This window comes from Pteronotus mesoamericanus, unplaced genomic scaffold, assembly GCF_021234165.1.
Source record: "Pteronotus mesoamericanus isolate MK-2021 breed Mesoamerican mustached bat unplaced genomic scaffold, CSHL_Meso_final scaffold_45, whole genome shotgun sequence".
NCBI classification, from domain to species: domain Eukaryota; kingdom Metazoa; phylum Chordata; class Mammalia; order Chiroptera; family Mormoopidae; genus Pteronotus; species Pteronotus mesoamericanus.
Window position 1 is genome coordinate 5843757 of NW_026555317.1, and position 27798 is coordinate 5871554.

Genomic DNA, 27798 nt, shown 5'->3' on the forward strand with positions numbered 1-27798 from the left:
CTGAATAATAGTTGTTTTGTAGTTTAGTTGTAATTTTGATATGGTAGTGGGAGGATTCGAGTACTGCGTCTACCTACTCTGCCATGTTGACTGGTTAAGCCATATACTTTTTTTTATTAAAGATTTTATTTATATATTTATTTTTAGAGAAAGGGAAAGAGAGGGAGGGAGGGAGAGAGAGAAACATCAATGTGTGGTTGCCTCTTGCGTGCCCCTATTGGGGACCTGGCCCGCAGCCCAGCCATGGGCCCTGACTGGGGATGGAACTGGCAACTCTTTGGTTTGCAGACCAGCGTTCAATCCACTGAGCCACACCAGCCAGGGCAAGCCATATACTTCTTAAACATGAATTATTTTAATAGTAAATACCACCCATGTTTAACAAATCTATGGCTACAATGTTTATGTGTCTTATTTTGTATTTGAATAGGAGGGTTAATAAATTAACTAATGTTCATCACATGTAGCTAGAACATAGGCTAAAAGAATCCCAAGAGACATTTCATGACCTGTATATCTTTTGAAGACCTTTGAGTGAGGCATTTGGGCTCTAGAGTTCCATTGGACATTTCAGTGCCTTGGAAAGGGTAACCTGGAGAGAGACCATAATCCTATCATTCTCAAGCATTCCACCTTGCTGAACTGTAAGCTCCAAACCCCAGAAAGGCAAACAACTGAATTGTAAAGGGTCTGCTTAGGACCAGAGTTAATTTCCTGGGGCTTTTTTCCTAAATCTGCACAAGTTTTTATCCACACATCTGAGGTTTATAAAATTCTCAAAAACTTTGAAACTGGCTGATTTGTAGTCCAATAAATGTACTTGTGTGTGTGTGTGTGTCCCTGAACCCATAAAAATGTTTAAGAAAAAGTAAATTAGTAGATTTGAAAAGAATGGCGATTTAATTTAAACTATTTTTTATAGATTTTGAAGGTATGACCTTCCTTGAAACTGAGCAAGGAAAACCATTTGTGTCAGTATTCAGACATTTAAGGTTACAGTATATTATCAGTGATTTGGCCTCTGCAAGAATTATTGAACAAGATTCTCTAGTACCTTCAGGTAAGAATATATGATGAAATTATGATTTTAAGTAGTATCTATCTGATTATAATAGTAATATATATCATAGAAAAGAATAATTAATAGGAATTATCCGTAATCCCAAGAAGGTACAAAATTTTATATGAAAGCTGAATGAATCATAACTGTAATTTTCTGTGTTCACATTACATATCTTGGGTATTTTCCCATATCATTAAATCCTCTCCATAATATTGAAGTAGCTATGTAGTTTTCTATAATATGGATGTTCTTTAATTTGATTAATAGTACACTATTTTGAACCATACTTACAAAAATGGTTTTGTAGAAATATGTAAAGGTTATAACTGCTTTTTCTATTAATAATCCTTAAATTTGCTTCTTTTTTTCCTTACTCTAATCTTAAACCTCATGTCAAAGCAAATGTAATATCTTTACCAATTATAATTTAAATTTTTTGAAACAATATTCTAAGTTAAATTTCTAGTACTTGTATAAGATTCAGTTTAGTACTATATATGCATATAAGAAGTATAAAATGTTTGTTTGAAGATTTATTTGTAAATTTGTATACATTAGTTAATAGGTTTGTCTGAAAAGTTGTAATTATCTGATACTTCAATTTTTATATATCCATGTGTTTATAAATTGTTCTCGTAGTCTGTATACTTATTTAGAAAGGTATTCAATGGAAAGCAAACCTAGAAGAACACTTCTGCTATATTAGAAAGGAATGCATTTTTATAAAATCATTCTAATAGGTTTATAGACACTTTTATATTAATTTTACAAAAATTATTTTTATAATATTAATTTTAGAGAGCCAAGATGAGGGGGTATGTATTATATTTGCATGGTTTTTAGACACAATTTCTCTGAAGATAATATTCACTATAGCATAACAGTTCTATAGTAGTTTTAGTACAGGTAATATACACCAGACCCCAGCAATGGTGTAATACGAGATACCAAGGCCAATTACCCTCTAATCATACTTCTTTTTAAGCCTCTTTAGAAATGAATTTTGGAAGAGGTTTAAAAAGGGAAGTCCACTCAAAAGTAATTTAATGGTGTGTTTGTGATACAAGTGGTAAGCTTTATATTTTTGGAATGCAAGGTGGGTATTTTTAGTCTGAAGTATTTTATTCAATGGACAATGGAAAAGAATTCAGACCCTATATTTTTGACTATATTTCAGCCATTTTTTTCTGACTTAAAATTATAGTAGCGCTTTTTTCATTTTAGTATACCCCATCTTACAGTTATAAATAGATAAATAGGTTTTCCTATTGTTTCAAAAGCAAACTATAAATTAAAATTATATCCCATGCTGTCTGTGAGGGGCTACAAAGTGGCCACATAACTCAAATGATCTAGACAGCTGGTATGGGCTCTCAATAGCAGTATATCCTAGGTTCAAAATAAAAAAATTTTGATTACCTAGCTAAAATTCATTGATCATTTTTTCAGAATAGTGCCAAACACATGTTAACCTTATTCAAAGTTATGCATTCTGGAGAATTTTACTACCTCCATTTTGACCACTTTTAGGTCAAAAATCTCAGAGATATGTTTAATTCCAAGTTAAATTAGCATTTTGTTTAGAAACATTCTATATTAGGGGTCAACTGTATCAAGAAGAGTTGAACTCCGTTATTTAAAGAAATTAAATCTATCTTAAGTCAGATCATTAAGTCTGTTTTATTCTGTATCCTCCTTGTCATACTTCCCTCTCCCTGGATACCTCTGACCTATCTTATTCTTCCCAAACCTTTCTGTTTTGTGCTCTGGAACTAGGATCAACAAGCTCCCATATCATCCATCTCTTCCCTCCATTTATTTAGCTTTCCCAGAGGATACTATTTTCTCTCTATTGAGGACTTTATGTCTTTTGAGACACCCTGCCCCAGTATAGGGGTAGGAGGCCAGATAGTCCTAATCCTTCAATGCCCTTTCCAAACATTATTGCATGTAATCCAACTAACCCTCTATCCTTTTTTCTCTTGGCTTCTTCACATTCATTTACAACTTGGTCACTTGACTTACTGTCTACCTCTCCACTCCTGTACAGTCACATAATGAGTTTATATGACCATTCCATTTAATACTCTAGTTTCCTAGTAATTTGACCCCAACTCCAGTAACATTTATGTTTGCTGAATATTAGGCACTCACTACCCATGGAAACACCATGAACCTTGTAACCCAGAATTTCTTAACATCAGATATCTGATCGTTTCCAGGCTATATATAGCCTAGCATGTTCACAGCCTATCCCTTTACACTGTTATCTGACTTCCAATCCATTTTAAACCCCTCATTTTCTACCAGTCTTTCAGACATCACCTGCTATTTTCAGCCCTGGATTTCATGACAGATCATGTGAGCCACTCTCTCACAATTGCCTTCAACTCCTTGTTCTTTATTTGGCAAATCCAAAAACTAAATTAAACCTTCTTTGTTCCTATACCCTCTGTTCTGTGCTGGCTACTGCTGCAGAGCATTCTACAACTTTCCTATTGGTGCCACTGCAAATTCACATTTCAACACTAAGCTTGGGTTTTGGGACTCCTTATGCTACTTTTGCCTGATAAATTCTCTTTTTCATTCTCTTTAGCAATCATATCAGACCTCTGCCACTCTGTTCAAGCTTCTATCTAATCACCTCACTGTCAGCATGGAAACTCTCCTGCCTTTTTATATAAGTTTGAGGTAATCAGGCAATAATTTGTCCTAAGTTGAGGTGCTTCTTCTCTTTTCACGCCAGCCTTCTATCTTGTTCATAATATTACCACTTCCTGTTTGTTCTGGAATTTTGCTTTATCATATAATCTCTATCTTGAACCTTTTCCCCACCTATTTGCCCTCACCCTATACAGTATGGTCAGATTTCGTTTATTAAAAAGCAAAACAAAATACTTTCCTTTGACTCTGAATCTCCCACTATAGCAACTATTCTTTCCTTTCTAAGATACCTTCTTCTGTGTAAACTATAGATGCCATCTCTATCTCCTTACTTTCAGTCATTTCTCTACTCACTGGTGTGTCTTCCCCTCACTATTTCACTACTTCACTTAACTAGCAAAAGTTAAGATTGGACCTTCCTGCAAACTCTAGTGGCCTTATTTTAGAAATGCTATACTCTGCTGATCCTTTCCCTCTCTCTCTCTCTGACTCTTTCTTCTCTTGTTCTTTTGTGGGCTTTCCTTACTCTGCCCACCTCTTAACTTCCTGAGGGTGCCTTTGGCCCACTGATCTTTTCATTCTGTATAGGGCCCCAGAGTGACCTCCTTCATTCATATGATTTATTAAGATTCCATTTCTGACCTCTCCCTTTAGTTTCACACTTAGATATCCAACTGCTGGCTACAAATTGCTTCAGTTCATCTGTTCAAACAGTATTTATCTTTCCCTTATAGTCCCAATCCCTGCCTTTTTATTTTCTTCCTGTGTTCTCTATATTAGTAATTAACATTAATAGCCTGGCCTCACAAAAAAGACAGAATCCTGGAAATCATAGTGTATTCTGCCTAAACTCTTTTTCCACATCCATTTACTGGCCCTGTAAATATTTTTCATAGATAATTCTCAAAATCACTTCCTTCCCTTGCTGACCACCATTCCCTCATTTAAGACATTGTCATCTCTTGCTAGATTACTGTAGCACAGAATGTGTGTGTTCTTGTTGGACTCTGAGGGCCATATGTTTTTTATCTCTTTCTCTCCAGTATATGGCACAGTGCTTGACAAAAGTTGGTGTGAACTAAAAGTTTCTAAAACAATATATTAACGTACATATAGTCTAATAGTGTATTAACTCCATCAAATAATTTTGGGTTCTAGACCCTAACTGAAGAATTTTAAAAGAGAGGGGAGAAATAAACAAATATGTATAGATTCTTCATTGTCCTAGGTAATATACCAGATTATGTATTTAACATCTATTATGTAACATAATCTTTAAAATTTGTCCCCATTTTTTAGTTGAAGAGAGGCATAACTGTCCTGTCATACAGCTAATGAGAAGCAGAGCTCAAATGCAACCAAATCTTTCTTGCTCTAAAGTCCATTTTGCTTTCACTGTATCTCACTGGTTACTTAAAAGAATTCTATATTTATTCTCTTCAAGTTTATGTATCCAGTTGTAGAAACTTGACCAAAAGTAACTCAATAATTTTGAATTATCATTCTTTTGAGTATGCTTATTAATTTTTTGGCTTTTCATAACAAAGTAATAAAGGAGATATATTGTCCCTTATTTTGCTTTGAAAACAAGAAAATGGGTATTCTTGTAACATTTTATATCAGGAGTTACTGAGGTGGGAATAATGGGGAAACCTAATGCTTAATATTTTTGTAAGTTAAAAAGGTAATAGTTAAAGCAGTATGAGTTTGTGAAAATAAATTACTTAAAATGAAAAGGTATATAAACCCATGTAATTAATTTTATTCGGAAAATAGCTTTAAATTATTCAGTACAGTAAATTTGTCATGTTTTTGAACTAGATTTTTAGGCTATACATGAGTATCTTTGACTTCTTCATGAGTTTGTACTAATACTTTATACCTAAATGTTCTGTACAAAATATTTTTATTCACACAAGAATTTTTTATCATATAAACTTTTTCTCCTTCACCTTCATGATATACATCTGACTTATGTGTTTCATGAAATAGTTCAACTTGTAGGCTGTTTTTTGCCACAAGCTTTACTCATTATAAATAGATTTTTGTCTGTGTATATACCTGAAAATACACTTTTTCATTTTTTTTCACTTAAACAGTAAAATGCTGGGCAAGTTAGGAACATACTTCTTTGTTTTTTAAAGTTCATAAATCTAAGACATTACATTTTCAGGTAGTGTGTTTTTGGAGGCCCTCTTCCCCATATTGTTTGTCTAAGATGAGAAATAATCTAAAATCATTCTGACTGTTCTGTTAGAAAAATACTGGATTTGCATTCAAAACTGCCATAGACTAGGTCTGCAGGTGCTGATCCATGGATGGGCCGATTCTGAGTTTTTGTTTTGGACTTTGATCAGATAAAGTGTAAAGTATTTAAACTGGTTTTCACTGAGTGAAAGCTTCTTGATGGCACCTTTTCATAATTTTTCCACTGAACACTAACTCTCTGCCAAAAAGGATTCTGGTAAACTCTGCCCAGTGTAGCCACCTTTTGGAGCTATGACTGCATATAATCATTTTTGAAACTCTGTCTAAAGGAACAGATCTCACTTACTTTCATCTCACGTTTTCCAAACTCATTTTAGCAGGGATTCATTTTTGTTTTTTTCTGTATCAGCTGTCAATGTTACATTTGAACTAGTGTTCTGTTGACTTATTTTTGGACAGCTGCTGCAGGATGAAATACCAATGAGAAGAAAGATTTCTTTTTGTTTTTTTAGATTAAGGCAGGAAAGGAGGGTCAAATATATGTACCCATTTTTTTAACTTATTAAAATCCTTTTGGTTTTAAAGGAGATTATTTAAAGGTTTTTGGAATTAAATTTTAAAACATTTTCATGGGATATATCTTACATGATATTTGAGAATATATACATGTAACTCTTTAATTCCAAATTTATAAGTGAATCACAAAAAGCCATATTCTATCTATAGATAAGTGAATTTCAAACTGCAAACATAATCATTAGTGAGTTGAGAAATCATTATGGGAAAGGATCAGCTTTTTAAAAGAATAAAATAAAGTAGAACAAAATTTTTACATCTGAATACATTGCAAATAAGATACACAGTATGTGTGTATGTATACTGAGTCATATAAATTTTGCCGCTAGTCTTTACCTACTGAAGACAAATGGTCTATGGCCTACATATTTAGCAGTTAACTCCTTACAATAGCAAGAATGAAGCATTCAAAAATGTATTTTAGAGAATTTGAAGGAAAGATACCAATCAGTGTAAGTCATCTGGCTACCTTTATTAGAGACTTATAAAATGAAAATCCAGCTTTTAATTACACTAGGGTTACCCTTCCTTTATTTTAGGTAGAGATTGAGCACTTAAAGAGAAAAAAATTATCCTTTTGGTTGGGATTCAATAGGAGCAGAAAAATAAATGTGGTGCTAAGCCCATTCTACTTCCTTTTTTAATATGTCTATGTATTTATCTAAAATAATTAAAACTCTAGCTTACACAGATTTGTTTTGTGGGGAGAAATTCCACTTATTATTAAAGAAAAATATCTATAATTTTTATTCCATTAGAATAATTTCAATTAGAATATTTTATTTTTAATAATAGTTATCTAAGTCTAATATGCCAAAATTATTTCTTTAGTGTGCATGATTCATCTGCTAATTTAAAGATGGTTTATTTCCCATTAATTAGTTATTTTTAGATAATAGAGGAACAATTCGTTAGTTTTCTATTAAAATTTTGTAAAAACTGAAAATATTTCCTTAAGGTATGTTTCTAACAAGTAAAAATTATAAGTTATGAAAAGGAAACTATTAAATGAAGGAATATACTTTTAACAAAAGATTTAAATTCTAATTTAAATGTTTATAATCTAAGTAGAAGCTATCCTAAGGCAAAGCAAGATAGCACTTACCACTTTGAAAATCATTAAGCCTTAGTTTTATAGCATGTCTAAAATATAAGCTACCAGCTTTAATATTGCTATTCTAAACTTGAATTTAGAAATAGTAACAATTTCATTAATTCCTTTATATTCTTCCATGCTTCTTCTTATTCTTATAATTATATTTATTTATTTTTACATTGTAGGATGGCTGTCTTCTGTGTATAAACAGCAGTGGCTTGCCATGCTCCGGGCAGAACAAGACAATGAGGTGGGGTAAGTATATCATATCATTGCTCATTAGAAAAAAAACTTTGGCTATAAATTTTTAAGTGCGTTCATTATATTGAAAAATCAGTAACAATATTGAAAAATTGAGTGCTATTAAAGTGAAAGTAGAGTACAGTATTATACACATATTTTGCCGTGTGTAATGCTGCTCTTATGTATAACGTGCACCCACGTTTTTGTGCATGTTATACACAGAATTATGCCCATTATTATTTCCATGATATGTAATTATATCTATATATGGTGCACATCCTTATTGCTCAAAAATTTGGGCAAAAAGGTGTGCATTACATGTGACAAAATATAGTAATCAGCTTTAATTCTTATATTTCTGTAGCATCATTAATCTTGTATATATTTCTTTGGTCATTTAATAAAATGAAATGTTTGAATTGTCATTTGCTATATTACTGAAATTGAGTAATTCATATACTTTGTTTCACCTAGTGTTATGATTTCCTTTCAACATATTGAAATATTTCTTGGAATAATGTTTTCATAAAGCATGATTTTCAAACTATGTATAGGTAAAACTAATTTTCTTATTTGTGGTAGTATTGTCAGATTCTGATTAATAGTTTTTTTAAAGATATTTGAGTCTAAAATTAATTAACATCATCTGGTTACAGATGCTTTACCCAAAAGCACATGATCCCCTACAAAATGTTTTTGGAAAAGAAAATTATCTCTTTCAATTCGTAGTGCTTTGAAGTTTACAAAAGTACTTTCACATTTATTATTTGATCTTAATACTAGCTCCTTGAAAGGAAGAGTGAAGAAACAATCTAAATGTGGTATATAGAAGAGGTCTTAAGAAGTTGAGACCTAGAACCCTTTTAACCCATTTTTATATAACAAAGATCTTACTAAGATAATGACCTTGTTATGTTTATATCCAGACAGTGAGTATATGAAAATGGTGTATGAACTCATGATAATGATTATGAGATTGTCCAGGGTTTTTAGTTCTGCTTTATTTTTTTAACTATTTTTATTGTTTACACTGTTACAGATGTCCCTGTTTTCTCCCCCTTTGCTCACTTCCCCCGGCCTTTGCTCCCCCTTCCCTTAGGCCATCACCACACTGTTTTATGTGTCTTTGGGTTATGGATGTATGTTCTTCGGCCAATCCCACTTTATTTAATTTATATCTCATCTTAGTCCAAATAGAGTCACAGCATACTTTTCTTGCACAAACATAATAAGATTGTTGAAAGAGAAATAATAAATCAAAAACTAAAATATGAAAGTTAATTCTTTAATAGGATTCAGATTTGAAGCATTTTGTAATAGATGAAATTCTTTATAAATCATTCTACTTCTTTTGTGTATTCAGTTCTTCAAATCTTTTTTAAAGATTTTTCTCATCTGTATCTTTATTGACTTTAATACAGAGTCTCACCTAAGGGATTGAGCTAGAATAGGTGGTTTTTTTGTCCTTAGGAATATATAATTAAATATACTGTCCCTAATGGAGCTTTGTCCACGATATTAAACATCTGCTCACTCCTACAGGGCTACTAAAGTGAGGACTAGATTTAATCAGTGCATTCTTATTTTTATCTACACCACAAAGAGTTTGTATTTTAAATCTAGCAGCAAGTTTTTCTGTTCTTTTTAACTCAAAATTCTTTTCAATTATTAGTTGCCTATTTCCTATGAGATTACATGTTCTATGTATACTTCTAGGCCTCAAGAAATCAATAAAGAAGAACTAGAGGCAAATAGCATGAGGTGTGGTAGAAAGCTTGCCAAAGATGGTGAGGTAAGTATGGCTTGTGATTCTTAATTCTCATACAAATTGTTCTACCATTAGTGCAAAATACACTTTCAGTTATAATCATGACACCTATCATATCCCAAAAGAGTTTTTTGACAAAGTTTCTGTAGCATGATCTCCTGGGCAAGAAGTTATACATTCAGTGGTGATTAATTATTCGGCCTTGCATCAGAGTGTTGAACTTCATGGGTCCAGATAAAAGAGAAGAGAATCCCTCAGCAATACAGAAATTAAGATAAATAAGCAATTATATAGGAGATGTTACATAGTGTTAAAAGTGATCCTATTTTACAATTACCCTAAGTCAAAAGCATTCAAACCCCTTAATTGCTAACCACATTAAGGATTACATTTTTCATTACCATACAGTATACATGTACATAAGTGAAACTAAAGTATTATGAATCAATTCTGCTACTGTGTCCAAAGATCCTATTTTCTATTTAATTTTTTAAAAAAGCTGATTAGCCCTGGGTGATGTGGCTCAGTGGATTGAGTGCTGGCCTGTGAACCAAAAGATTGCAGGTTCAGTTCCTAGTTAGGGCACATGCCTCGGTTGTGGGCCAGGTCCTCAGCTGGGCATGTAGGAGAGATTGATGTTTCTCTCCCTCTCTTTCTTCCTCCCTTCCCCTCTAAATAAATAAATAAATAAATAATATCTTTAAAAAGCTGGTTGTGCCCTGGTCAGTGTGGCTCAGTTGGAATGTTGTGCCATAACCACAAGGTTGCAGTTTCAATTCCCAATCATGGCACATACTGAAGTTGCAGGTTTGATCCCGGGTCTAGGCACATACTATCCTCAGTTCAGGTGAATACGGGAGGCAGCCAGTTGATGTTTCTCTCTTCCATTGATGTTTCTCTAAAAGCAATGAAAAAATGACCATAGGTGAGGATTAAAAAGAAAATTTTTTTAAGCTGATTGTGATTCATTAAACTGATTTTACAATCCACTTATGGGACAGGAACTACATTTTTAAAAACTCCATCCTCTTCAAAATCTCCCTGTCAAACATACCATTTTTAGACTTTACCTCCTATTGTCTTTTTAGCATTCTCCCTCTAGTACCTATCTCCAACAGTTTTTTTTTTAACTCCACTGAGGTGTACAATACATTGTCTTACTACCTTTTCCCCATCACCCTCTCACCACATCCCTACTTCTTTCTTTACTTGACTTATAGTCTATGTTCCATCTTAAAATATGTCCCTTGGCTTGTACTGTTAATGTCCCTCTGTCAAACTCACCTGGCTAAACCCCAGTTCTTACTAAAATCCCAACTTTCCATGCACTCTTTGCCTGCTTCCAAACAGATGAATGTGACTAAAGAAAAACACCATTTTCAAGCAAGTGCTTATAAATTTCAAGCAAGTCTTTAGAGTGTTGCATGGTGATCCTTCTAAATTCCCCTAGTGAATTTATTCTCCTACTCTTTCAGTAACTCTCATACTTTTCAAAAGGGCAGTGCTACTACCCCCATTCTTACTGATGACCTTATTTCTTCATTTGGAAAATAAAATCAAGAGGAAGAGAACCTGTACTTCTTCCTACCAATAATTCTACTACTCTAGCTGCATCTGTAACTATGTTCCATGCTTTTCCTTTAATAAGAATAAGTGAACCATCTGCATCTATCCTAGTCCATCCTCTCCTGGACTCCATTCCTTCTCACCATTTCAAAAGCTTTGTTCCTACAGTTATCACCTCCCCTCTTATCTCCCCTGACATTCTGTTCCATTCCCTTCCTTTCCATTCCATTGCATTCGGTGTGTATTATTTATTTTCTCCTTCCACACAAACATATAAACATATTAAAATGTGCATTCTAGTAGGGCAGAAACTTAATTTACTGATATTTCTTCAATGCCTAGAGCAGTATCTGGCACATAATATGTGGTCTGTAAATATTGGTGAACTATTGAATTAGTGTTGTAATTCAGAGTGTCAACCAAATACTTGAAGCCCTAACTTTACGTCACGGTACCACACCATCTTAAGTCTCTCATTATTAAGCATTAGAATAAACATACACATGAATCTCCTGATGGTATTTAAAATTACTCAGTTGCGTATCTGTTGGTTACTTAAAGTATTTGAGTATTTTTAAAACAAGGAAAATTTTAATGGGTTCTTACTACCTCCATCCAGACTCCTAGTCCCCTAAGCTAGACCTACCTAGAGTTGCAGTGAAAAGCCATATTACTTATGATAGAATTATGTCATGGAGATATAATTAAATAGGTCATGAAGAGACGGTATTAAGGAAGTACCTTAAGGAACAATGATCATAGAGGCTGCTTTTTTGGCTTTGGTATATACTATATGTATGGTAAACCTTTGTATATATTTACAGGTATATTTTGTGTGAGAAGCCTTAAGGGAAAGGCACTGACAAGAAGATGGACTCATGAGAGATAAATATTTGGAATGAGTTAGAGAAAGAAAAAACATTTTGAACTTCGACTTGCTAGCATCATAAACTGAAGTAAATCTTTCTCTTTTGTATTTCTTAGTACTGCTGGCGGTGGACAGGTTTTAACTTCGGCTTTGACCTGCTTGTAACTTATACCAATCGATACATCATTTTCAAACGCAATACACTGAACCAGCCATGTAGTGGATCTGTCAGTTTACAACCTCGAAGGAGCATAGCATTTAGGTAGGTTGAGATTTCCACACCCCGTTCCAACTCACTCCTGGAGAAATATTAAAAAATGATAATTTACACCAATAATAGTAGAACTTCAGCTACAATATCTATGAATGTGCAAAGAAGTGATAAGACTCCATTCCTATAATGTATTAATAAGGAAAATCATAAGATCTAGATCTGGTATGTCAGAGAGAAAGAATAGGCCATAATATGAATGATAAAGGATTGATACATGGCTTGAACCTGAAGCTGCTGCCTTGCTGATATTTCTGGCAAATAAAAAGTCCAAACTGGAAATACAACAACGTATTTTTCCACAAAAACATGCCTAGTATTATCTTTCACTTTCTGTAAGATTTAATACGTCCAACTTTGCCTGAGAGTTTTACTGGCAGTATTTTTCAGGAGAGGATGCTGACAAATTGGAAAATAGCTTAATAAACAAATTTTTTTTAAGGCCCCATATTTATACTTACCATATACCATATACAAAAGTTAACTCAAAATGGAGCAAAGTGCTAAACATAAGAGCTAAAACTATATAATAACTCTTCGAAAAAAATATTGGGGGGAATGTCATTGACATTGGATTTGGCAGTGATTTCTATGATATGACATCAGAACACAGGCAGCAAAAGAAAAAGGTTAATTGAACTTCATCAAAATTAAAAACTGTACATCAAAGGGCATTATCAATAGAGTAAAAAGACAACCCGCAGAATGAGAAAAAATATTTGCTAACCATATATCTGATAAGGAGTTAATATCTAGAATTCATAAAAAAAGTCCTAAAATTCCACAACAAAAACAAACAAGCAACCAGATTCAAAAACAGGCAGAGAACTCATTTAAATAAACTTTCTCCATAGAAGATAGACAAATGGTCAATAAGCACATGAAAAGATGCTCAATAATACTAACCATCAGGGATATGCAAATCAAAACCATAATGAGATACTACCTCACACCCACTAGGATGGCTAATGTCAAAAACAAAGCAGTGTTGGTGAGGATGTAGAGAAACCAGACCCTTGTACATTGCTGGTAGGAATGTAAAATTGTGCATCTTTTGTGGAAAATGGCATGGTATTTCCTCAAAAATTAAACAGAATTACTCTGAGATCCAGCAGTGCTTCTTCTGGATATTTACACAAAATAATTGAAAGCAGGGACTTGAACAGATATTTGTATACTCATTTTTATAATAGCATTATTCACAATAGCCAAAGGTAGAGGAGACACAGTGTCCATTGACAGATGAACAGATAAACACAATGTGGCATGTCCATGCAGTGGAATATCAGTCAGCCATGAAATGGAAGGAAATCCTGACCGTGCTACCTTGAGGACATTATGCTGCGTGAAATAAGCCAGTCACAAAAGAACAAACACTGTATTATTCCACTCACACGAGGTATCTAGAGTAGACAAGTTCACAAAGGCAGAAAGTAGGATAGTGGCTGTCAGGGTCTGAGGAAAGGGGAAATGGGGAATTCGTATTTACTGAGTACAGGATTTCAAGCAGGGCAAATGAAAAAGTTCGGAAGATGGATGGTGGTGGTGATTGCAGAACAATGTGAATGTATTTAATACCAACTGTACACTTCGAAGTGGTTAAAATGGTAAATTTTATGTATATACTATCACCACAAAAAGGTACTTAAAATTATTTTTATATCTCAGATATGTGTAGTAGCACAAGCTTGTAAATCTAAATGGAATCACTTTATAGTTTGAAAAGACTTTTTAAAGTCTTTTATCAAAACATAAAAGACTTAGAGAATATGGAAGACAAAATTAAATATTAAAGTGAGGAAAGGCTTATTTAAATTAATCTGTGGTTTAAAAATTTGAATGTTTATTTTTTGTGTTTTTTTTAATCCTAGATTACGTTTGGCCTCTTTTGATAGTAGTGGAAAACTAATATGTAGCAGAACAACTGGCTATCAAATACTTACACTTGAAAAGGATCAGGTATGTTTGATTACTTTTCTGTTGTTTCATTATAGTATTTGTCTTTTGAAACCTCTTCTTAATTAGAATTAAAATTCTTAAGTAGCATTAATACTTGACTTAAAGATTGATTTGAAAGTTTTTCTTGAAGGTAAAGATGGAAGTACCATGTTTACTTCTGCGTAGTTTACCCCATTCTGCTAGAAGTGCAACTAAGACCAAAAAAAACCCCCCCACACACAATTTGATTTTGAGGGGCAGGAACAGCTTTAATAGGGCAATAATTGTTTATCCTAAATATTATCTTCAAAAAGTTAAGACTCTTAGTTGCTTCATTCATTGTGTTCATAAGTAAATTTATTTATGCATTGATACTGATATGCATCAGATACTTTGAAGACAGTCCAGTATGTTTCTATATAGTTCCTGAATATTAAAAGAACATTATCCTCTACCACATTAGGTTTCTTTTTATTTATTTCTTTTAGAGAGAGGGTAAAGGAGGGAGGAAGAGAGGAAGAGAAACATCAATGTGTGAGATAAACACCGATTGGTTGTCTCTTGCTCTCACACGTCCCCTCCTGGGGACCTGGCTCTCAACCCAGGCCTGTGCCCTGACTGGGAATAGAACCGGCAGTCTTTCAGTTTACAGGCTGGTGCTCAATCCACTGAGCCACACCAGCCAGGGCTAGCACAACGGGTTTCTAAAATAACAGACACCTGTAACATTCCCAAATTCTCTAAAGCCATTTGTTTCTTCATTTTTCACATACATGTTGAAGTTTCAAAATGTCATGATGAGAAAGTAAACCATTTTCAAAAAGTAAAATGAGAACCATTAATATATTGCTGAAGTTTATTGCTATTAAAACTAACCACCATTCCAAAGAACATGTTCTTTTATTAAAGGGTTCAGAACCTATAGTTCATATAAATTATTAGAAGTGAACAATTTTCCTCAAATTAAAGAGACTCTCATGAAACATCAGAATTTAACATTATAAGAAACACTGAAAATGAGAGTTTTAGCCTTCCATATTCTGTGACAGATTCTGACAGACGGTCTACCAACCACTGTAGGAACCATGGTAACAAAGTTGACTCTCTCAAGTGGTGGAAAGTATTTGAGATGGTAAATATATCGTAAGAAAGTTCAAATGTGCCTATATTGGAATTCTCTATTGTGCCCTCTGGAGCTGCATAGAAAGTGACTGTCTTTACCTTGTACCTGGAACTTCATAAAAAATATTGTCATGGCTCAAAGCAGCCAGAGACTTAAAAAGCAAGACATGACCAAGATAGTAGTTGTATTCCAAGCATTCCTGATTTGCTCATTCAGCAAATGTTTGTGTCTGTACCTCATGCTGGTTTCTGTGCTAGGAGTAGAGGAAATAGAGAGGAGTTTATGTTAGATATCTTAGTTTAAGTAGATTGGTAGAGATGAGCTCAGAATAGTGTGTAATGTTGAAAGAGAAGTCTCTAATGCTTACTATGAGATTGGAGGCCAGGTGTGGTTATTGGGGGAGTAGGAGAAGGGAAGACAGTTCAGGGAAAACCTCCTCTCCTGGAAAAATTGGCAAGTGAATGGATACCTGAATGGAGGCTCGAATGATGCATAAGATGGAGACAAGGGAGCACATAGAGCACACGGATCATTCAAGGAATTGAAAGAGGTTTGTAGGAGTTCAGTGGGACTAGAGCCAGAACGTGATAGGCTATGGGTGGAGTTTGAACTTTTTCCTGACATCTATCAAGAGAGATGGAAAGACTTTATTTGGGGAATTTTATATGTGTGTTTCATACAGGTTATAGATGTTTGCTATGGAAAATTAGAAAACGTAAGTGAAAATAAAAATCACACAAACTCCACTTAGAGATGACACCAAAATTAGATCTTACTGTTAACTATTTGTAACCTGCTTTTTTCCCACTTTGTTGTACATAGCTTTTCTTGTCAATAAATATATATCCACGTACCATTTTTATTACTGCATACTATTAATTGTTGTGGATATACCATAATTTAAATAATTCTTGCTTTTTTTGTTTTCTGGGTTTTTTTCCCACTTACTATAAAAAGTGTATATGCTATGTCTTTGTACATTTTTCTGATTTTTTTAATGATAAATTCCAAAAAGTAAATTTCTTGTCAGATAGTGTATATATTTTCTAATAGCCAAATTGCCTTCCAGTAATACTATCCAAATTACATTCCCTCCAGCAGGAGAGTACACCCAGCATTGGTATATTATCATTCTTTCTAATCTTTCCCCAATATAAAAAGTAGAAACAAATTATATTTAATTTAATTTCCTTGGTTACTGGTATAGTTGGGGTTTTTGTATGCTTATTGGACATATTTTATAAATTAACAATTTATATTGTTTATGTTTATATTTTTATTAAGGTGTTTTTTCTTGTTAATTTTTTTTTTCTAAGATTTCACTTATTTATTTTTAGAGAGGGGAATGGAGAGAAACATCAATGTGTGGTTGCCTCTTGGGCGCCCCACACTGGGGACCTGGCCCACAAACCAGGCATGTGCCCTGACTGGGAAACGAACTGGCAACCATTGAGTTCGTAGGCGGGCACTCAGGCTACTGAACCGCATCAGCCAGGGCTGTTTTCTTGTTAATTTTTAACAGCTTTGATATTTTAAGAGTTAATAACATCTGTGATATGCTGTCGTTTTCCCATTTTGTCATTTGTCTCTCAAACTTCTTGAAATTATCAATTTATTTAATTTCTTCTTTTGGTGTGATGCTTGGTCCTAATAATTAGGATTATATAAATAGTCATCTGTACTTTTTCTACTTTTATTTAATGATTCACATTTGAGTATTTTTATGATATACTTGAAGTGTATCAGATGTATCAGTGTATTTGAAATGCTATTTTTATCATGTACTAAATCCATATATACTTGGCTTCATTTCTAAACTTTGTTATATTTTATTGATTTCCTTGTTGTGGAGACAGCAACACATTGTTTTTAGACTAACTTTAAAATTAATTTTAATACCTAGTCATACAAACCCATTTTCATTCTTCTCTCTTCAAAAATCTTTGGGTTCTTTGTGCATGATTATTCTGTATGGGGTACAGAATCATTTTGTCAAGTTTCCTCTCAAAAATTCCTGTGAGTGCAACTGAACACAGGCCCAGCTGCCTGCTGATACAAAAGCCAATACTTGAGAGGCAGGTGCTCATGTAAAGGAAAGTGGTTTATTTGCAGATGCTGACCATTTGGAAGATGGGAGACTCATGTCTCAAACCCCATTTTGTGGAAAATGGGGGACTTACGTCACAAAGCCCATTTCCCCCCTCCTTGGAGGCAGAGGTTTTTTATAAGAAGGGAGAGAGGAATATAACAAAGAGATTAAGGGAGGGGGTGCAAAGTTCTCTACATGCAGACAAGCACAGCCATTTAGTGATGGCCTGGTGTGTGTCATCCTGGTTTAGTCACCTTGACTTCTCATTATCCTGGCTTCACATCCTTCTGGCTTCACAGTTGAAGGTCAGCAAATTTTCCAAAGCTGAGATTCTTGACGGTTGGAGTCTGTATCTTTTGAAGTTAGTTCCTAGGATTCATATACAAACATGCTGTTCATGTATAAGCCACATATTAGAGTCAGCACTTATAGAAACAATGTCAAAAGAATGGTGGTTGGGTTGCAATTTCCCACCATTACAACTTTCCACTGTTACATAAGGACTTTGATTTATACTTGTTAAATATATACAGTAATTTGCAGAAAATTGATATCTTCCTTTCTGGAATATGGTTTTTTTCCTACATTTATTTAGTTTTCTCTTACATCGCTAAAATTTATCATTTGTCCCCCCATATTATTTCTATATATTTCCTGAAAGTATAATGCTAAGTATTTTATATTTTAATTGCTAATATGAAATGAATTATTTTCCTAATAGTTTTTGATGACATAAAAGAAAGCTAGTGATTTTTTTGCATATTGTATAACTCTGTATAGGACTGTGCTCACTAGATGTGCATTAAGAAGGGTCTCTCAGCAATGTGTGAGAAGGGTTAGAGACATGATAATGGCAGGAAGACAACTTAGAAGCTATTGCTATAATCCAGATGAGAAATGATGAGAACCTTAACTTAAGGAAGGTAGCAGTGGGGATGAAGAATTGTTGATGGGTTCTAGAAACAAAGTAGTACAGTTGAAAGAATTTGCTTTCTTATTGTGTGTGAGGGTAAAAAAGGAAGTAGTTAAAAGTAATCCTGGTTTTCTGACTTGGACAACTTGATTTATAGTAGTTTTTCCTGAGATTTGAATTATTAAAATGAAAATGAATGTAACTTAAAGTGAGGATGAAGGGATGGTGAATTCAGTTTAGGTATATTTAGTTTGAGGGCATTAAGGTGAAAATTTGATAGGTGCGTGGGTCAGTGGGTCTGGAGTTTACAGGCACTGTCTGGGCTAGAAATAATGATTGAATGAGATAACCTACAGGAAGTGTGTAGAGAAGTGTGTTTCCAACGACAGGTTGGAAACCTAGGGAACACTGGTATTTAAGAGGTGGGCAAGAAAAGTAATCTGGTAAGACATTCAAGAGCTGAGATGGGGAGTCAATTTAGTAAATGTGCCTTCACTTGGGTTATTGATACAAACTCTGACTATGCCACAGTGACTCAGGCATCAGAAGTCCACCTATGCTTTTGGCATCAGTCCTCTCTGCTAGCACCATCAGCCCAGATGATTGCCTCACCTGACCCATCATCTTATCCATCTTACTCACTTTCCCTGTTTCAGAGATTACAGCGAAATCGCACATGTGGGCGGGTGGGCGGAGGGAGACACATTTTGTATTCCTGCCTTCTTTGTCCAAATATATCTTGCTGCTCCCCCAACACAGAAGCTATATCCAAGTGAGACTACATTAGTCATGCAAATATTTCAGTTTCAATCCATTTTTATTCCAGGAATACATTCCAGAAGCACCTACTTCAGTAAGAAACTTTAAACTCTATATTTAAATAGTGATTAGTGGCATATTCTCCAAAATATATATAATAAGGTGAAAATAATGCATATTATTGCAGAGAATGTATCCAGATATTAAAGAAGTAGAAGTTATCATTTCAGTACTCCTGCTTTTACTCTAATGATTTATTTTGTTCACCAAGTGTGTAAAGGGTTCCAAACAGAGATCTGTAACGTGAGTGCTGGTGACATTCCTGGCTCTCAGGTGTATTATCAACTCCTGTCTCTTTGGAATTTCAAGGCACTCTCTGAATTTGAAATTGATTTTCCATGGTATTTTATATTCCAAGAGATAAATAACATGTCTGCATTAGAGACAGTGGGAAATCGTAGATAAGAATGGGAACCGTGATTGTTGGTAATAATGACTCCCCACCTTCATCCTAATTTTTTGCTGTATGCCTAAGGGCCTCCAAATTGAAGCCAAATGAGAAGTCTACATATTTTTGGACTCTTTCTGTTCATAAAATATGTAGGTACTTGATAGAAATTTTTCAGTGATGAAAATAGCTACTGTTATTGAGTACTTCATATACAGCTTGCTTTGCTGAGCCCTCTGTGTCATTGTCTTCTGTAATCCTATGAAGTGGGTACTCTTATTGTCCTCATTTTACAGTGAGGAAGCTGCAGTTGACAAGGTTGGTGACTTGCCCCAAGTCACGCAGCTAGTGGGTGGGAGTTCTGAGATTTGAGCAGTGGCTCTTATACCCCAGGTGCAAGCCCTTATCCAGCAAACTATTTTCTTCAGTTCATTAAATTCAACAATTTGGTTTTGTTTGTTGGTGTGTTTTTTTTTTTAATGTTGTATCTACTTGCCATTAAAGCAACAAATTTGTTTTATAGGAACAAGTAGTGATGAATTTGGACAGCAGGCTTCTGATCTTCCCTTTATATATCTGCTGTAATTTCCTGTATATATCACCAGAAAAAAGAACTGAAAATAATCGTCATCCAGAAAATCCAGAAAACTGAGGATCTTATCAATCGGAAACAGTGGCACTTTGAAAACTTTTTCAGCCAGCTTTAATTTAATGGCCCTATGATGTTCACATCTAAGGTGACTAACAATGACAAAGGCCTTATGAACTGTACAGGTAACACAAAAGGCTATTCTTCATTTCCATACATATATTAAAAAAAATTTAAAGCCAAGAAGATACCTGTCAATCCATTTTTGCTATAAAGATGTCAGCTCATGCATTTTAATTTAGAATCAGTAGAAAATCACTACACGTAAATTTCACATTTCTCTGCCACCAAATATAGAGTTAATTTTTAGCTTGAACTTTGATCCTACCTAATGTTAATATGCCTCAGTTATCCATCTGTAAATTTATTTTTACTTGTCTAAAAGAATACTAAAGAAATAATTTGAAAGGCTATTAATGATCTTTCAGTTGATGTGTTTAAGGCTGTCATTTAAATTTTTTCAATTGCTCTTCATGATTCCTTCTAATATCCATTCAGTATGTAGTTGTTTTTAATCATTAAATACTTTTCTCATGGCTTTGGAGACTAAGCTAAGGAAACTTTTTATTTAACTTACCCATTTGTATGCTATTTTGTTTCGCTTTTAATTTAGCTTTCTTAGGCTTTTAACAACAAAAACAACAGCAGCAACAAATCAGCTTCAGACTTTCAGATGAACTGGAATAGGAGAAAACCAGTGTGACTCTGAGTATATTCCTTTGCCTTACATGGTCTTTTCTTTGACATTCTGTACAACTTTATTATTAGGTCATAAGATTATTTATGTACCGAATATTACACTTTAAACATTTCATAGTCTCTGATCTTTGGAATTATTTATGTTCAAATTTTGGTTGGGAATCCTATTTCCTACTTAAACTCAGGACTTTATAACCTCTGAATTGAGTGCCTTTGAGTTACACATGCTAATAGAAGTTTCATAGTAATTGTAAATAAGTCGGAGGATGTCATAGAAGCTGGAAATAAAGCATTAATGTAAAAGTAGAACTTATTTTTGTCAAAAATGGGCTGTACACTTGTCATGATTTATATATGTTGGCTTCTTGTGGTTCCTATTACTTTGAAAATAGCCATGCTTATTGTCTTTCCAGTCAAAGTGAATACTCTTTTGTGGTTAATGTGTATTTTTAGTATGTTTAAAAAAATGGCAGTCACTTTTATGTATCTGTACATATAATAAATACCCATTTGGAAAAAGAATAAATAAGCTCTTTTATGAAATAGATTTAAAAAAAAACTTAGTTGAAACCAAAATTTCTTTCTTTTATGTTAGATATTTTTCAATTAGATTTAACTTTTGGAATTTATTGATCTTTTTTCTTCCCAGTAATATGTATATAGATTTATAAATTGCTTTTGTCCTTTCAAAATTCATCATCCTGGTTAATTTAAAGGCAGCTTTTGAATGCCTCCCCCTTCTCTGTCCCTAGACCTGGAGTTTTAAGGGTTTCTAATACAATAATTGAGCTGCATCAAGAGGCTGCATTTCTTATTTTTATATTTGGCTACAATTATATCTTATAAGATGCCTTTGGTTTTTTTCTTCTTGCTGCATCAGAGATTCCTTACCCTTTATATATTAAAACATGTAAATACCCATCTTGAAGTTGTTTTTTTTCAATAAAACTTAACATTATTGATAAAACCTCTTTCTTTTTAATTATTGAAATACATTTGTCTCCATTTTCACTCCACCACTTTCCCCTGCCCCTCCCACCCTTAATTCTTCCTCATTTTGCCTTTGTCCGTGGGTCCTTTATACATGTTCCTCCACTTGACCCTTCCTCCTCTTTTCCCATTACCCCCTCCCTCCTTCCCTTTCGTTACTGTCACTTTGTTCAATGTTGCTGGTTTTATTTTTCATGCTTGTTTGTTTTCTTGATTAGGTTCCACTCATAGGTGAGATCATACGGTATTTGTCTTTCACCCCTGGCTTATTTCACTTAGCATAATCCTCTCCAGTTCCATCCACGCTGTTGTGAAGGGTAGTAGCACTTTCTTTATGCTGCGTAGTATTCCATTGTGTAAATATACCATAGAGTTGTCCACTCATTTATTGATGGGCACTTAGGTTGCTTCCAGGACTTGGCTATTGTGCTGCTATGAACATTGGGGTACATAGGTTCTTTTGAATTAGTGTTTTGGGATTCTTAGGGTATGATCCAGCAGTGGAATCGCTGGGTCAAAGGGCAGTTCCATTTTTAGCTTTTTGAGGAAATTCCACACTGTTTTCCACAGTGGCTGCACCAGTCTGCATCCCCACCAAGTGTCCTAGGGTTCCCTTTTCTCCACAGCCTCACGAGCATTTGTTTGTTGATCTGTTTATGATGGCCATTCTGACAGTGTGAAGTGGTATCTCATTGTGGTTTTAATCTGCACTTCTCTGATGGCTAGTGATGCTGAGCATCCTTTCAGATGTCTCTGGGCCCCCTCTATGTCCTCCTTGGAGAAGTGTCTCCTCAGGTCCTTTGCCCATTTTTTTAATTGGATTGTTTGTCTTCCTGGAGTGGAGTAGTGTGAGCTCTTTAATATATTTTGGAGATCAAACCCTTGTCCGAGGGATCATTAGCAAATATATTTTCCCATATGGTTGGTTCCCTTTTCATTTTGCTGATGTTTTCTTTAGTGATGCAGAAGCTTCTTATTTTGATGAAGTCCCATTTGTTTATTCTTTCCTTTTATGTCCCTTGCTCTAGGGGACATATGGGTGAAAATATTGCTGCTTGGAATATCTGAGGGTTTCTTGCCTATGTTCTCCTCTAGGACTTTTATGGTGTTGCAACTTATATTTAAGTCTTTTATCCATCTTGAGTTTATTTCTGTGTAAGTTGGTGTAAGTTGGTGGTCGAATTTCATTTTTTTGCATGTAGCTGTCCGGCTCTCCCAACACTATTTGTTGAAGAGGCTATTTTTACTCCATTTTATGCTTCTGCCCCCTTGGTCAAATATTAATTGACTATAGAGACGTAGGTTTATTTCTGGGCTCTCTTCTGTTCCATTGATCTATGTGTCTGTTCTTATGCCAGTACCAGACTGTTTTGATTACAGTGGCCTTGTAATATAGTTTGATGTCAGGAATTGTGATCCCTCCTATTTTGTTCTTCTTTCTCAAAATTGCTGCAGCTATTTGGGTCATTTATGATTCCATAAAAATTTTTGAAATATTTGTTTTATATCTGCGAAATACATCATTGGTATTTTAATAGAGATTATGTTAAATCTATAAACTGCTTTGGGTAGTATGTACATTTTGACGATGTTAATTCTTCCAATCCATGAACACAACATACGCTTCCTATTTTTTTAGTCTTTCTTAATTTCTTTTTTCAATGTTGGGTAGTTTTCTGAGTACAGGTCTTTTACAGCTCTTTGGTTAAGTTTTTTCCTAGGTACTTTATTTTTCTTGTTGCTATAGCAAGTGGGATTTTTTTCCTGATTTCTGATTCTGATATTTCATTGTTGGTGTACAAAAATGTCTTCGATTTCTGAATATTGACTTTGTATCCTGTTGTTTTGCCGAATTCACTTATTAAGTCGAGTAGTTTTTTGGTGGAGTCTATGGAGTTTTCTATGTACAATATCATGTCATCTGCAAACAATGGCAGTTTTACTTCCGCCTTTCCAGTTTGGATGCCTTTTATTTCTTTTTCACGTCTGATCACTATGGCTAGGACTTTCAATACTATGTTGAATAGAAGTGGTGAAAGCGGACATCCTTGTCTTGTTCCTGATCTTAGTGGGAAAGCTTTTAGTTTTTGCCTGTTGCGTATGATGTTGGCTATAGATTTTTCATATATGGCTTTTATTATGTTGAGATGTGTCCCCTTTATTCCCACTTTGCTGAGTGTTTTTATCATAAATGGGTGCTGTACCTTATCAAATCTTTTTCTGCCTCAATTGTTATGATAATGTGATTTTTGTCTTTCCTTTTGTGTATGTGATGTATTACGTTTATTGATTTGCAAATATTGAACCATCTTTGCATCCCTGGGATGAATCCCACTTGATCATGGTGGATGATCTTTTTAAAGTATTGCAGTTTGCCAATTATTGGTTGAGGATTTTCGTGTGTATGTTCATCAGCAATATTGGCCTGTAGTTTTCTTTCTTTGTTGTGTCTTTATCTGGTTTTGGGATTAGGATGATGATGGCTTCATAAAAAGAGTTTGGGAGCCTTCCCTCTTCTTGGATTTTTTTTTGGAATAGTCTGGGAGGGATAGGGGTTAGCTCTTCCTTAAATGTTTTGTAAAATTTTCCTGTGGAACCATCCAGTCCAGGGCTTTTGTGTGCTGGGAGTTTTTTCATTACTGCTTCATTTTTACCAGCTGTTATCGGGATGTTCAGGCTTTCTGCTGCTTCTTCATTCAGTGTTGGAAGGTTATATTTCTCTAGAAATTTCTCCATTTCACCCAGGTTTTCAAATTTCTTGGCATATAATTGCTCATAGTAATTTCTTAAAATCCTTTGTATTTGTCTGGTATCAGTTGTAATTTCTCCTCTTTCATTTCTGATATTTATTTGGGTCCTCTCCCTTTTTTTCCTGATGAGTCTGCTTAAAGGCTTGTCGATTTTGTTTCTCTTTTCAAAGAACCAGCTCCTGGATTTGTTGATCCTTTGAATTGTTCTTTTAGTCTCTATGTCATTCAGTTCTGCTCTGATCTTGATTATTTCCTTCCTTCTACTCGCTCTGGGCTTTGTTTGTTGTTTCTCTAGTTCTTGAAGATGAGGGTTAGGTTGTTTATTTGAAATGTGTTGGGGACCACTTTTTTTGGTATCTGAAACTGTAGCTCCACGCAAGCAAGGCCTTGAAAGAGGCCTGTAAGTCAGAACACTGGGAATGCTGGCGGCAGGCATGATCCGATGCTAGCACCAAGGGTTCCTGTGGGAAATCAGGCCTGAAGAATGCATCGTACCCTTTGAAGCTTGCTTTGCTTTGTATAGCCCTGTTAATATAAACCAAATGTTTAAGCTCCAAACAGGAGTGAATTCCTGAAACAGGAGCGATACCTTAACGACCATCTGGCATCAGCATGTCTAACAGACCCTGACCTGAGGCAAATCTCTGTGTTTCTTCAATTGTTATCTATGAACCATATATGTTTTCTGTAAACACAGCCTTTAGGCATTGATTGATGAGTTTTGCATGCATGCTGTATACCCCTGCACAAACGGATTCCAATAAAAGCCACTTCAGGGAAGGGTTCAGTGCCTTCTCCACTAGAGGGAATCACCACCCACATTCCTGCCAGACTGATTGTGTCTGGGATGATTCATTTCTTCAACCACAGCCAGGAGAACTCCACGGGCCAGGGTCTCCTTCATCTGGCACCCAAACAGAGACAGAAGCTACAAGCCATCATCGTGGAAGGCACACCTATTCAGAGAGGATTCAGCACATTCGTCCCATGGTAAGGGACAGTGGCACCAGCGCTTTTGGTTGTGCCACTGGTGTGTCTAAGGAGAATGGGGAATTTCTTCCAGGGCCACCTCTTGTGCCCGTTCAGTTTCCATCTTCCTTTTCCTCCCTCCGCTTTCAGGTATACTAGGAAGTAACCATCAGCTAAATAACTAGAGGTTAGGACTTGAATGAGTGCTCGGCCCCAGCCGGACTCTGAAGATAAGAGACATTTCCTCCCTCTGGCCTGAATTCCTGGGTGTCTCTACATGAGTGAGGGCCTTATGGCGATGTCTGGGGTCAATCCCTAAGATGTGCTGGGGTCTTACAGGGAACTCCAATCACTGTAATATAACTTTTGGCTCATCCAGAGACATGTGATATAAGAGTTGGTCACCCAGCACTCCAAGCCCCACTGGCAGTTTTAGACAGTCAGGAGAAACCAAGACATGTAAGAGAGGCAGGGATGACCAAAGGGGTAATGGCCTTTGGGAGCCTTCCTTACAAGCAGCATACTTCAACCCCCTACATTTATCTCATTCCCTAGCAATTAGTCAGAAGAGGCTTACAGAGTTAGATAGGCGGACCAGAAGCAAGAGAAGGCAAAACCAAAAGTAAAAATACCCCAGCTGCCAAAATGGGCTCAGGACTTTCTAAGGAGCAGGAGATATATTTTTGACTGCTTCAGCAGCTTCTTAAGGCTGTGGGATGTTATGTTAAAAAACAGAAGTTAATTAACATGACAGAGAGTAGTGAGCTACTGCCCGTGGTCCTGATAAAGGCTCTCTAGATTTAGAAGTATGGAAAAAAGGGGGGCAGAAACTACAATGGCATCAGGAAAATGGGACCCATAGAGGACATCAGAATTCATTAACCTGGAGCCTATATAGAAGGGCTTTCGCTCCTACTGATACTAGAAACCCTCATAATCAGGAAATCTTAGACACAAAAGAAGGGACCTATTGGATGGTGATGGCCATAGTAACCGAACCTAATAATAAAAACCTGCCTCACAAATGGAGGAGGAAGGCTTCCTTCCCAGCCCTCCTTCAGCTCCACTATAGGACAGCTTGCCGGAGGATCCACCTCCTCCCTCTCCTCCTTTATTAGATTCACCTCCAGCCCATAGCCAGACTACTACTGCCATGCAGCAATGTCCCTGAGAGGCTGTGAAAGCTGGAGGCTGGAAAGCTTTGTCTGCCTTCCCTGTTGTCACTAAACAGTGTGGGCAGCCAACATATGAACCTTTGCCTTTTGAAATATACACAGATTTTAAAAAGAGTATTAAACACAATGGGCTTCAGTCACCATACACTGTGGGGCTCATGTCAGCCATCACTGATGGATATTGGATAGCCCCTTGTGATGGGATTGCCTTAGCTAGGACTGTCCTTTCACCCACCCAGTTTACTGTATGGCATTCAGAATATACTAATCACTGTCATCGCCAAGTAGCTGAGAATAACAGAAGAGGAAACCCAGTCCATCTTAACATGCTGCTTCTTGGAACTGATTGATATGAATCTGCTGAAGAGCAGGCGAAAATGGACCCTCACGCTTTCTCCCAATGCTCCTAGGCTGTTTTCCGTGTTCTGAAGGTAGTTCCAGAAGTGAAAGTCCAGGGGGTCAGGCTCCTTCATTAATATTCGGCAAGGAGCCACGGAGGCTATTTAGATTTTATTTACAGACTACAAGAAGCAATACAAAAAACAGGTTAAGAGGAGGCAGCCAAGACCCTTTTATTTCGATTAGCTTATGAAAATGTAAATGATGATCCTAAGGCTGTACTTAATCCTCTCAGGCTAACCACCACTGATATTAGTCAATTTATCAAGGCTTGCCAAAACGTTGGCATGAAACAGCATCGAGTCACTTTGCTAGTGGCTTCAATAAAGGGGGAAGTTAAATGCTTTAATTTTGGCAGACCGGGACACACCCATTGGGAATGCCAAAACAGACAACAGAATAACCGAAAAAAATCACCCAGTAAAGATTGCAATAAAAAATAAAAATAATAATATATAATAGCATAAATAATATAATAAATAATATAAATATTAACTATATAAATTTATAAATACATAAATATATGAGTATGTATATATGTATGTGTATGTGTTTATATTATATGGAATGTAAA

The 27798-nt window shown here is 35.3% G+C and overlaps 1 protein-coding gene across 1 annotated transcript in view; it reads left to right on the forward strand.

Moving 5' to 3' along the window:
- Window positions 1-21521, forward strand: part of GMCL1 (germ cell-less 1, spermatogenesis associated) — a 48106-nt gene extending 26585 nt beyond the window's left edge. The window contains exons 9-14 of the mRNA XM_054593601.1: window positions 923-1060; window positions 7793-7862; window positions 9567-9642; window positions 12169-12314; window positions 14195-14282; window positions 20117-21521. Of these exons, the coding sequence (XP_054449576.1) occupies window positions 923-1060; window positions 7793-7862; window positions 9567-9642; window positions 12169-12314; window positions 14195-14282; window positions 20117-20245 (647 nt within the window). The 3' untranslated portion in view covers window positions 20246-21521. The remainder of the gene's footprint in view (window positions 1-922; window positions 1061-7792; window positions 7863-9566; window positions 9643-12168; window positions 12315-14194; window positions 14283-20116) is intronic.
- The last annotated feature ends 6277 nt before the right edge of the window (window positions 21522-27798 follow it).